Source organism: Delphinapterus leucas, chromosome 2, assembly GCF_059928025.1.
Source record: "Delphinapterus leucas isolate spDelLeu-1000000601 "Yukka" chromosome 2, BTC_Dleu_Yukka2, whole genome shotgun sequence".
Lineage (NCBI taxonomy): Eukaryota > Metazoa > Chordata > Mammalia > Artiodactyla > Monodontidae > Delphinapterus > Delphinapterus leucas.
The window spans coordinates 97,011,029-97,024,652 of NC_143130.1; the positions used below are offsets into that span (position 1 = coordinate 97,011,029).

The window sequence follows — 13,624 nt, forward strand, 5'->3', positions numbered from 1 at the left end:
TTCATTCTCTTAAAGCATCTCTTGAAGAGCAGACATTTTTAATTTTGATGGAGTACCATTTATCCATTTTCTTTCTTTTATGGATTGTGCTTTTGATGTCATATCTAAGTAATCTCTCCTAGCTCAAAGTCAGAAAGATTTTCTCCTTTGTTTTCTTCTAGACATTTTAGGTTTTACATTTAGGTCTATGATCCATTTTTTAAAAATGTTTATATATACTTTTTTTAAACATCTTTATTGGAGTATAATTGCTTTAAAATGGTGTGTTAGTTTCTGCTTTATAACAAAATGAATCAGCTATACATATACATATATCCCTGTATCTCCTCCCTCTTGCGTCTCCTTCCCTCCCATCTTCCCTATCCCACCCCTCTAGGTGGTCACAAAGCACTGAGCTGATTTGCCTGTGCTATGCGGCTGCTTCCCACTAGCTATCTGTTTTACATTTGGTAGTGTATATATGTCCATGCCACTCTCTCACTTCGTCCCAGCTTACCCTTCTCCCTCCCCGTGTCCTCAAGTCCATTCGCTACATCTGCGTCTTTATTCCTGTATGATCCATTTTAAACTTTTGTATATGATGTGATATGGACAAGGTTTTTTTTTTTCCATACGGACATCCAATTATTCCAGCACCGTTTATTGAAAAGTCTGTATTTTCTCCCTTCAGTTACCTTTGCACCTTTGTCAAAAATCAGTTTTCTGTATGTATATAGGTTTATTTATTTATGGACACTCTATTCTGTTACATTGATCTAATTTTTCTATCTTTACACCAATACTAGACTGTTTTGTTTATTGTTGATTTATGATAGATCTTGAAAGCAGGTAGTATTAGTTCTCCAACTTTGTTCTTTTTCAAAGTTGTTTCAGCTGTTCTTCGTTCTTTGCATTTCCCTATGAATTTTAGAATCAGCTTGTTAATTTCTACCAAAAAAGGAAAAACTCTGCTGGAATCTTTTTTGGGATTACAATGAATTGATAGATCAGTTTGGGGAATATTGACATCTTAACAGTATTGAGTATTCCATTCCATTTACCCAGTATACCTCTACATTTATTTAGATCTTTAATTTCTCAGCAGTGTTTTGTAGTTCTCATTGTATGTCTTACACATCTTTTGCCATATTTATCCCTAAGTATTTGTATTTTTATACTATTATAGAAGGTTTTTGTGTTTTTTTTTTTTTTTTTTTTTTTGTGGTACCTGGGCCTCTCACTGTTGTGGCCTCTCCCGTTGCGGAGCATAGGCTCCGGTCGCGCAGGCCCAGCGGCCATGGCTCACGGGCCCAGCCGCTCCGCGGCATGTGGGATCTTCCCGGACCGGGGCACGAGCCCATGTCCCCTGCATCGGCAGGCGGACTCTCAACCACTACACCACCAGAGAAGCCCTAGAAGGTATTTTTTAAAACTTCTATTTTCCATTGGAGAGTTTTGAGCAGAAGAGTAACATGATCTGACTTCTGTTTTTACAAAATCACTCTGGATACTGTATAGATGCTGAGAGGAGGGCCAACGTAAGAGCATGAATACCGGTTAGGAGGCTACTGAAATAATTTTGTTTAGTGGGTATGGTGGTTTGGACCCTCGTGGTGGCAATATGGTTGGTAGGAAGTGGTGGAATTCTGCATGTATATTGAGGTGGAGCCAACACAATGTACTGAAAGATTAGATGTGGTTGTGAGAGAAAAAGAGGAAACAAGGATGACTTCAGGGGTTTGGGCTTGAGCAGCCTGAAGTATGGGAGGGATTCTGGGTGGGAAAGGTTTTGGGGAGATGGTTAGGAGTTTAGTTTTGGTCAACCTAAGTTTGAGTGTAAGCTGAGAGATGAAGACAAAGATCTGAGGTGGAGATATAAATTCAAGATCTAGCCTATAAATGATATTTAAAGCCTTGAGACTAGATGAGATCACCAAGAGAGTAAGTATGGATAGAAAAAAGGAAGTGGCTTATGGACTATGTCCTGAGCCACTCCAGAGTTTTAAAGTTTGGGAGATGAAGAAGAACTATATGTTATGCTATACCTCTAATCTTTTAAATTACATAATTAGAAAAATGATTAATTTTCAGGATCCAGAGAATTCCAAATGTGTGGACATTGGTCCATCTCCAGGACTAATTTATTTTAAACTATTATTTTTTATTATGAATGTGCTTTTAGAAAATGCATGTCTTAAATACTGTATGATATCACTTATATGTGGAATCTAAAAAATACAACAAACTAGTGACTATAACAAAAAAGAAGCGGACTCACAGATACAGAGAACAGACTAGTGGTTCCCAGTGTGGGGGGGATATAGGGGTGGGGCAGTGGGAGTCACAAACTATTGGATATAAGATAGGCTACAAGGATGTATTGTACAATACCGGGGAATATGGCCAATATTTTCTAATAACTGTAAATGGAGAGTAACCTTCAAAAATTGTATTAAAATTTTTTTAAAAAGTACATGTCTTGAAGTATTCAAGACATAAACTTATGATGAAGGAAACATTACTGGATTATCAAAGGAAATGAGTAAATATTTTATTTTATAAGATATCATCAGTGGGGCTTTTGTTTATTCTCAACTGACAAATAGGATGCTAATAGTGTTCACTACGGGATGGGCTGATGCAGGTGATAATGAAATAGTTCTCAGTATTCTAGGTTTAGTCTCAGTAGTTCTAGACATTTGAGTTGCAATAGAGTAGGACTTTAGGATTATGGCTAAAATTAGTGGGAGGGCTATTCTATTGCCAAGGAAGATAAATATATATAATAATATTCTCCTGTAGAGGAAGAGGAGGTGACATACACAGTCATTGATCAGTTCCAGCAGAAATTTGGTGCTGCAGTAAGTATTGCCCTCAGTCATTCTCCGTATTGTCTGCAAATGGGTATCATGTCTATGTCTCATAAATTTCTCTCTTATTATAAGATCATTAGTGTTTTTCCTAATGAGTTAACAAAACATCTGAGAGCCAGCTGTTTGCCAGGCATTGTTCTGAGGTCTGGGTTATAATAATAAGACAAAGTTCTAGCCCTGAAGGAGCTTATTTTAATGCAAGAAAATAAACACATAATTGTATATCAACTAGTGGTAAGTGCTATGAAAAAAAAGTGTAGTATGGTGAATGGAATGACAGGGAGTTCCTATTTTATTTAGGGTAGACAGAGAAAACCTCTGTGAAGAGGTGACATTGGAACAGAGATCTAAAAGAAGTAAGGGAGCTAACCATGTGGATATCTAGTAAAAAACTTAAAGAAGGCATAATTACAAGTGCAGAGGCCCTGAGGCTGAAGCACACTTGACTTGTGTGGAGGAACAGCAGGGAGGTCATTGTGGCAGGACCACAGTGAAAAAGAATGTTAGGGAATGGAAGGGGGCAGGAGGCAGGTCAGGTAGACATAAGGATTTTGAGTTCGACTTGAGTAAGATGGAGAGCCATTGGCAGTTTTAGAGGAGAGTCAAAAATTTTTTTACTTATATTTTTAAAAGACCAGTCTAGATGCTCTATTTAGGCAATTTCTCTATAATATTTTTTTAATTTGAGATACGGCAGTAACTAATTATTCAGCTAGGCTATGGTTCACAGTTAGACTTTAGGGAAGTCGTTAAGTTTTTTGTTTAGGAGCAAGCTTATGCTCGTGTATGCACAGATGTATTTTTTAAGAGAGGGTTAGCTTTCAGCAGATTCTTTGGTTTTTAAACAGCTTTATTGAGATATAATTCACATGCCATAAAATTTACCAATTTAAAATGTACACATCACTGGATTTTAGCATATTCACAGAATTGTACATCCATCACCACAGTGAATTTTAGAACATTTTTAATACTCCAAAAGGAAACCCCATATTCCTTAGCTAACACCTCTAATCCCTTCTGAGTACCCCCAGCCCCTGGCAACCGCTAATCTATTTTCTGCCTCTATGAATGTGCCTGTTTAGGATATTTCATATAAATGGGATCATACGATGTGTGGTCATTTGTGATTGGCTTGGCTTCTTTTGCGTAGCATAATATTTTCAAGGTTTATCTATGTTATAGCGTGTATCAGTATTTCACTTATTTTTGTTGCCAAATAATATTCCTTTGTATGGATATACCACATTTCATTTATCCTTTCACCATTTGATGGACATTTGGGTTGTTTCTACTTTTTGGCTATTATGAATAGTGCTGCTGTGAACATACATATACAAGTTTTTGTGTGGACACGTTTCCATTTCTCTTGGATAGATACTTACAAGTGGAATTGCTGGCTCATGTAATAACTCTGTGTTTAACTTTTTGAGGATTGGCCATACTGTTTTGCAAAGCACTGCACCACTTTACTTTTCCACCAGCAGGGCGTGAGGGTTCCAGTTTCTCCACATTCTTACCGACACTATTATCTGCCATTTTAATTATAGCCATCCTAGTGGTGTGAAGTAGTATCTCACACCACTAGGTTGTGTTTTTGATTTGCATTTCCCTGAAGGCTAATAGTGTTAAGCATATTTTCATGTGTTTATTGGCTATTTTTTTTCTTTTTTAAAAAAATTTTTGTTGGAGTATAGTTGATTTACAATGTTGTGTTAGTTTCAGGTGTACAGCAAAGTGAATCAGTTATACCTATACATATATGCACTCTTTTTTAGACTCTTTTCCCATATAGGCTTATTGGCTATTTGTATATCTTCTTAGAGAAATATCTATTCATTTGCCATTTTAATTGAGTTACAAGAATTTTTATATATCAACAGATGCTTTAAAGGGTCCATGACAACAACAACAAATAATAGGATAAGAACTTTTGCTCCGGAAATTTAAAGAGTTAGTTGGAAATTCTTATCAATAGGGAAATACAGCTTTTGTTCCCAGTTTTGCAGCCTTCTTGTTGATTGAGAATGGAACTGAAGTTCAGTCCCCTTCTTTTATCATTGATGAAAGATACTCAGAATATAGAACACTTTATGCTCTGTAAAGGAAGATATTGTGCTAGTGTAAGTTACTTTGCCTTTCTATTCTTGAGTAATTTATCTACCTGTAAAATGGGGAGAATCTTGTGCCATGCAGATATTTTCATGGATTATGCAGTAAAGATTTTAGAATTGTATAATGTTTTGAAATATGATAAGAATATAGATAATAAGAGGACCAGAATATGTTTCCAGGATACCCCTATTTCAGTTTTGAATAATTTAATGAATCCAAGACTTTAAAGGACCTGTTAAGTCTGTGTTTTTCTCATTCTGAACAGTAGATACTGTGAGACTCAGCCACTGTGTGAGTTCCCTTAGTAAATTGCTGTTCTTTGCATGAGGAATCTTGCCATAAAGACTAGAAACCTTTTGCTGTAACACCAGTGGTAACAAAAGGTATCTGAGTTTTCAACTCTTATTAGCATTTGCAGTATGAATGATTTATTTTCCAGTTGTGGAATAACTTTGTGAACCCTGAAAAGAGGAACAGAAGCATTCAGTGTGATTTGTGTGTGTGTGTGTGAAGCAGACATGTGTTTCGGATTTTGTAAGTTTAAAAAAATATGATCCATTTTGTTTATTTCTAGCCATTTTACTTCTGCCATTCATGATGTCATAATTGCAACATTTATTTCCTGGAGATTTTTATTTTCTTCCTTTTCTTACCAGATGCTCCACATCAAGAAGCAAAGTGTCCTGAGTGTGGCAGCAGAAGGAGCTAATGTGTGTCGTCATGGGAGACTATGTTGGCTTCAGGTAAAAGATTTCTTAAAACTTTTTATTTTGAAATAATTGTAGATTCACTGGTAAATTTATTTTAATTGTCTTTTTTATGTCACCCCAGTGTCACTGTCCTATAGCTTGTTTGGAATTCCTTTTAATTTTCTTGTACTCAGTTTATTATTTTCAAAGAAAAGAGCTTTAGGGACTTCCCTGGTGGTCCAGTGGTTAAGACTCCTTGCTTCTGGGACTTCCCTTGTGGCTCAGTGGTTAAGAATCTGCCTTCCAATGCAGGGGACACGGGTTCGAGCCCTGGTCAGGGAAGATCCCACATGCTGCAGAGCAACTAAGCCCATGTGCCACAACTACTAAGCCCGCGCTCTAGAACGCGAGCCACAACTAGTGAGCCCGCGTGCCACAACTACTGAAGCCCACGCGCCTAGAGCCCGTGCTCCGCAGGAAAAGCCACCACAATGAGAAGCCAGCGCTTGTCGCAACTAGAGAAAGCCTGCGCACAGCAATGAAGACCCAACGCAGCCAAAAATAAATAAAAAAAAAAAAGACTCCGTGCTTGTACTGCACAGGTTTGATCCCTGGTCAAGGAACTAAGATCCTGCATGCTGTGTGGTGCGGCCAAAAAAAAAAAGGAAAGAGCTTTATAATCATCGTTGCTGTCTCTGCTGTCTCAGAGGCTCTACCTGACGTTTTCTTTCCCAGCTCTGTTCTCTTGCCTTAGACATATGGAGAATTTCTTTTTTTTTTTTTAAGATTTATTATTTATTGTATTTATTTTTCGCTCTGTCAGGTCTTAGTTGTGGGACATGGGACCTTCGCTTAGGCATGCAGGATCTTTCATTGTGGTGCACGGGCTCCAGGCTGCATGGGCTCTGTGGTTTGCGGCATGTGGGCTCTCTAGTTGAGGTGCACAAGCTCAGTAGCTGGTGCACGGGCTTAGTTGCCCCGCAGCATGTGGGATCTTAGTTCCCTGACCAGGGATTGAACCTGTGTCCCCTGCGTTGTAAGGCAGATTCTTTACCACTGGACCACCAGGGAAGTCCCAAAATATGGAGAATTTCTTATCTTTCCTCTGGTTGGTAGATTTCCACAGTAGATTTCTGCCACATCATTCTCATTTTCCTGGATCAAGGAGATGTAGGTGAGGATATCCATTATATCCAAAGAACTTTGTAGTGAGCCTTGAATAGCTAGAGGATGGATAACCACCTTTGGATCAAACTCAGCATCATCAGTATTTAAGGGGGAGTGGGCCAAGAAAGCCAGCTGAATTCCCAATCAATGTCCTCCATCCTTTTTTTTTTTTACCCGTGTCCCCTGCATCAGCAGGTGGACTCTCAACCACTGCATCACCAGGGAAGCCCCCTCCATCCTTTGAGTGAAGACCTACATCAGCCTACTGAGAGAATATTTTTATTAGGATTGGCAATCTGCCTTCTCGAACTCTTTCCTCTGGAATGTTTACTTTCTCAAAGGGTAAGGAATGGAGGTATCAAGCCCAGTTTTGCTCAGGGATTAAATTGCCTCCCTCTTGTTCCATGCACTTTCTAGGTAAACCTTAGCTTTTAGATGACTAGGTTAGAGTTAGCAGCACAAATGCAAATTATTTAAAACAAACCTCCACAAACAACAAAAGCAAAAATAAACAATTTGGACAACATCAAATTAAAAAGCTTGAGATTGATTCAAGATGGTGGAGTAGAAGGACATGCTCTCACTCCCTCTTTCGAGAACACCAGAATCACAACTAACTGCTGAATAGTCATCAACAGGAAGACACTGGAACTCACCAAAAAAGATACCCCACATGCAAAAACAAAGGAGAAGCTGCAGTGAGACGGTAGGAGGGGTGCTATCACAATAAAATCAAATCCCATAACTGCTGGGTGGGTGACGCACAAACTGGAGAACACTTATACCCCAGAAGTCACCCACTGGAGTGAAGGTTCTGAGCCACATGTCAGGCTTCCCAACCTGAGGGTCTGGCAACGGAAGGAGGAATTCCTAGAGACTCAGACTTCGGCTAGCGAGATTTGATTGCAGGACTTTGGCAGGACTGGGGGAAACAGAGACTCCACTCTTGGAGGGCACACACAAAGTAGTGTGCACATTGGGACCCAGGGGAAGGAGCAGTGACCCCAGATTAGACTGAAGCAGACCTACCTGCTAGTGTTGGAAGGTCTCCTGCAGAGGCAGGGGGCAGCTGTGGCTCACCAAGGGACAAGGACACTGGCAGCAGAAGTTGTGGGAAGTACCTCTTGGCGTGAGCCCTCCCAGAGTCTGCCATCAGCCCCACCAAAGAGCCGGGTAGGCTCCAGTGTTGGGTTGCCTCAGGCCAAACAACCAACAGGGAGGGAACCCAGCCCCACCCATCAGCAGACAAGCAGATTAAAGTTTTACTGAGCTCTGCCCACCAGAGCAACAGCCAGCTCTACCCACCACCAGTCCCTCCCATCAGGAAACTTCCACAAGCCTCTTGGCCTCATCCACCAGAGGGCAGACAGCAGAAGCAAGAAGAACTACAATCCTGCAGCCTGTGGAACAAAAACCACATTCACAGAAAGATAGACAAGATGAAAAGGCAGAGGGCTATGTATCAGATGAAGGAACAAGATAAAACCCCAGAAAAACAATTAAATGAAATGGAGATAGGCAATCTTCCAGAAAAAGAATTCAGAATAATGATAGTTAAGATGATCCAGGACCTCGGAAAAAGAATGGAGGCAAAGACTGAGAAGATGCAAGAAATGTTTAACAAAGATCTAGGAGAATTAAAGAACAAACAGAGATGAATAATACAATAACTGAAATGAAAACTACACTAGAAGGAATCAATAGCAGAATAACTGAGGCAGAAGAATGGATAAGTGACCTGGAAGACAGAATGGTGGAATTCACTGCTGTGGAACAGACTAAAGAAAAAAGAATGAAAAGAAATGAAGACAGCCTAAGAGACCTCTGGGACAACATTAAATGCAACAACATTCGCATTATAGGGGTCCCAGAAGGAGAAGAGAGAGAGAAAGGACCAGAGAAAATATTTGAAGAGATTATAGTCGAAAACTTCCCTAACATGGGAAAGGAAAGAGCCACCCAAGTCCAGGAAGTGCAGCGAGTCCCATACAGGATAAACCCAAGGAGAAACACACCGAGACACATAGAAATCAAATTGGCAAAAATTAAAGACAAAGAAAAATTATTGAAAGCAGCAAGGGAAAAACAACAAATAACATACAAGGGAACTCCCATAAGGTTAACAGCTGATTTCTCAGAATAAACTCTACAAGCCAGAAAGGAGTGGCATGATATACTTAAAGTGATGAAAGGGAAGAAGCTACAACCAAGATTACTCTACCCAGCAAGGATCTCATTCAGATTCGATGGAGAAATCAAAAGCTTTACAGACAAACAAAAGCTAAGAGAATTCAGCACCACCAAACCAGCTCTACAACAAATGCTAAAGAAACTTCTCTAAGTGGGAAACACAAAAGAAGAAAAGGACCTAGAAAAACAAACCCAAAACAATTAAGAAAATGGTAATAGGAACATACATATTGATAAGTACCTTAAACATGAACAGATTAAATGCTCCAACCAAAAGACACAGGCTTGCTGAATGGATACAAAAACAAGACCCATATATATGCTGTCTACAAGAGACCCACTTCAGACCTAGGGACACATACAGACTGAAAGTGAGGGGATGGAAAAAGATATTCCATGCAAATGAAAATCAAAAGAAAGCTGGAGTAGCAATACTCATATCAGATAAAATAGACTTTAAAATAAAGAATGTTACAAGAGACAAGGAAGGACACTACGTAATGATCAAGGGATCAATCCAAGAATAAGATATAGCAATAATAAATATATATGCACCCAACATAGGAGCACCTCAATACATAAGGCAACTGCTAACAGCTCTAAAAGAGGAAATCAACAGTAACAGAATAATAGTGGGGGACTTTAACACCTCACTTACACCAATGGACAGATCATCCAAATGGAAAATTAATAAGGAAACAGAAGCTTTAAATGACACAATAGACCAGATAGATTTAATTGATATTTATAGGACGTTCCATCCAAAAACAGCAGGTTACACTTTCTTCTCAAGTGTGCATGGAACATTCTCCAGGATAGATCACATCTTGGATCACAAATGAAGCCTCAGTAAATTTAAGAAAATCGAAATCATATCAAGCATCTTTTCTGACCACAATGCTATGAGATTAGAAATCAATTACAGGGAAAAAAATGTAAAAAACACAAACACATGGAGGCTAAACAATACGTTACTAAATAACCAAGAGATCACTTTGAAGAAATCAAAGAGGAAATCAAAAAAGACCTACAGACAAATGACAGTGAAAACACAACGATCCAAAACCTATGGGATGCGGCAAAAGCAGTTCTAAGAGAGAAGTTTATAGCTATACAAGCCTACCTCAAGAAACGAGAAAAATCTGAAATAAACAATCTAACCTTACACCTAAAGGAACTAGAGGAAGAAGAACAAACAAAACCCAAAGTTAGCAGAAGGAAAGAAATCATAAAGATCAGAGCAGAAATGAATGAAATAGAAACAAAACAACAGCAAAGATCAACAAAACTAAAAGCTGGTTCTTTGAGAAGATAAACAAAATTGATAAACCATTAGCTAGACTCATCAAGAAAAAGAGGGAGAGGACTCAAATCAATAAAATTAGAAATGAAAAAGGAGAAGTTACAACAGACATAGCAGAAATACAAAGCATCCTATGAGACAACTACAAGCAACTCTATGCCAATAAAATGGACAACCTGGAAGAAATGGACAAATTCTTAGAAAGGTATAAACTTCCAAGACTGAACCAGGAAGAAACAGAAAATATGAACAAACCATTCACAAGTAATGAAATTGAAACTGTGATTAAAAATCTTCCAACAAACAAAAGCCCAGGACCAGATGGCTTCACAGGCAAATTCTATCAAACATTTAGAGGAGAGCTAACACCCACCCTTCTCAAACTCTTCCAAAAAATTGCAGAGGAAGGAACACCCCCAAACTCATTCTGTGAGGCCACCATCACCCTGATACCAAAACCAGACAAAGATACTACAAAAAAAGAAAATTACAGACCAATATCACTGATGAATATAGATGCAAAAATCCTCAACAAAATACTAGCAAACGGAATCCAACAACACATTAAAAGGATCATACACCATGATCAAGTGGGATGTATCCTAGGGATGCAAGGATTCTTCAATATACGCAAATCAATCGATGTGATACACCATATTAACAGATTGAAGAATAAAAACCATATGATCATCTCAATAGATGCAGAAAAAGCTTTTGACAAAATTCAACACCCATTTATGATAAAAACTCTCCAGAAAGTGGGCAAAGAAGGAACCTACCTCAACATAATGAAGGCCATATACAACAAACGCACAGCAAACATCATTCTCAATGGTGAAAAACTGAAAGCATTTCCTCTAAGATCAGGAACAAGAAAGGATGTCCACTCTCACCACCATTATTCAACATAGTTTTGGAAGTCCTAGACATGGCAATCAGAGAAGAGGAAGAAATAAAAGCAATACAAATTGGAAAAGAAGAAGTAAAACTGTCACTGTTTGCAGATGACATGATACCTATACATAGAGAATCCTAAAGATGCCACCAGAAAACTACTAGAGCTAATCAATGAATTTGGTAAAGTTGCAGGATACAAAATTAATGCACAGAAATCTCTTGCATTCCTATACACTAATGATGAAAAATCTGAAGGAGGAATTAAGGAAACACTCCCATTTACCATTGCAACAAAAAGAATAAAATACCTAGGAATAAATCTACCTAGGGAGACAAAAGACCTGTATGCAGAAAACTATAAGACACTGATGAAAGAAATTAAAGATGATACAAATAGATGGAGAGATATACCATGTTCTTGGATTGGAAGAATCAATATTGTGAAAATGACTCTACTACCCAAAGCAATCTACAGATTCAATGCAATCCCTATCAAATTACCAATGGCATTTTTTACAGAACTAGAACAAAAAACCTTAAAATTTGTACAGAGACACGAAAGACCCCGAATAGCCAAAGCAGTCTTGAGGGAAAAAAACGGAGCTGGAGGAATCAGACTCCCTGACTTCAGACTATACTACAAAGCTACAGTAATCAAGACAATATGGTACTGGCACAAAAACAGAAATATAGATCAATGGAACAGGATAGAAATCCCAGAGATAAACCCATGCACCTATGGTCAACTCATCTACGACAAAGGAGGCAAGGATATACAGTGGAGAAAAGACAGTCTCTTCAATAAGTGGTGCTGGGAAAACTGGACAGCTACATGTAAAACAATGAAATTAAAACGCTCCCTAGCACCATACACAAAAATAAACTCAAAATAGATTAGAGACCTAAATGTAAGACTGGGCACTATAAAACTCTTAGAGGAAAACATAGGAAGAACACTCTTTGACATAAATCACAGCAGGATATTTTTTGATCCACATCCTAGAGTAATGGAAATAAAAACAAATATAAACAAATGGGACCTCATGAAACTTAAAAGCTTTTGCACAGCAAAGGAAAACATAAACAAGACGAAAAGACAACACTCAGAATGGGAGAAAATATTTGCAAATGAATCATCGGACAAAGGATTAATCTCCAAAATATATAAAGAGCTCATGCAGCTCAATAGTAAAAAAACAAACAACCCAATCCAAAAATGGGCAGAAGACCTAAATAGACATTTCTCCAAAGAAGACATACAGATGGCCAAGAAGCACATGAAAAGCTGCTCAACATCACTATTAGAGAAATGCAAATCAAAACTACAGTGAGGTATCACCTCACACCAGTTTGAATGGGCATCATCAGAAAATCTACAAACAACAAATGCTGGAGAGGGTGTGGAGAAAAGGGAACCCTCTTGCACTGTTGGTGGGAATGTAAATTGATAGAGCCACTATGGAGGTTCCTTAAAGAACTAAAAATAGAATTACCATATGACCCAGCAATCCCACTACTGGACGTATACCCAGAGAAAACCATAATTCAAAAAGACACATGCGGGGCTTCCCTGGTGGCGCAGTGGTTGAGAGTCCGCCTGCCAATGCAGGGGACGTGGGTTTGTGCCCCGGTCCGGGAGGATCCCACATGCCGTGGAGCAGCTGGGCCCGTGAGCCATGGGTGCTGAGCCTGTGTGTCCGGAGCCTGTGCTTCACAACGGGAGAGGCCACAACAGTGAGAGGCCCGCGTACAGCAAAAAAAAAAAACAAAAAAACAAAAAACGCCAAGAGATAAGTGCTGATGAATATATCGGGAAAAGGGAACCTTTGTGCACTGTTGGTGGGAGTATAAATTGGTGGAGCCACTATGGAAACAGTATGGAGGCTCCTCAAAAAAATTAAAAATAGAGCTTCCCTGGTGGCGCAGTGGTTGAGAGTCTGCCTGCCAATGCAGGGGACACGGGTTCGTGCCCCGGTCCGGGAAGATCCCACATGCCGCGGAGCGGCTGGGCCCGTGAGCCATGGCCGCTGAGCCTGCACGTCCAGAGCCTGTGCTCCGCAACGGGAGAGGCCACAACAGCGAGAGGCCCGCATACCACAAAAAAAAATAAAATAAAATAAAATAAAATTAGAACTAAAACAACATATGGTCCAGCAATCCCACTTCTGGGTATATATCCAAAGGAAATGAAAACAGGATCTCAAAGAGATAACTGTATCCCCATGTTCATATTGCAGCATTATTTACAATAACCAATACATGGAAACAACTAAGTGTCCATAGATGGATGAATAGATAAAGTAAATGTGATATATATGTACAATGGAATATTATTCTGCCATAAAAAAGAAGGAAATTCTGCCATTTGTAATGACATGGATGAACCTGGAGGGATTCAGCTAAGTAAAATA

General features: G+C 39.0%; 1 protein-coding gene across 2 annotated transcripts in view; it reads left to right on the forward strand.

Moving 5' to 3' along the window:
- EXD1 (exonuclease 3'-5' domain containing 1) overlaps nt 1-13,624 on the forward strand; it is a 42,324-nt gene that overhangs the window by 10,993 nt on the left and 17,707 nt on the right. For both annotated transcript variants that reach the window (XM_030762767.2, XM_022587427.3), the window contains 2 exons: nt 2,782-2,840; nt 5,624-5,710. In XM_030762767.2, coding sequence (XP_030618627.1) covers nt 2,782-2,840; nt 5,624-5,710 — 146 coding nt within the window. The remainder of the gene's footprint in view (nt 1-2,781; nt 2,841-5,623; nt 5,711-13,624) is intronic.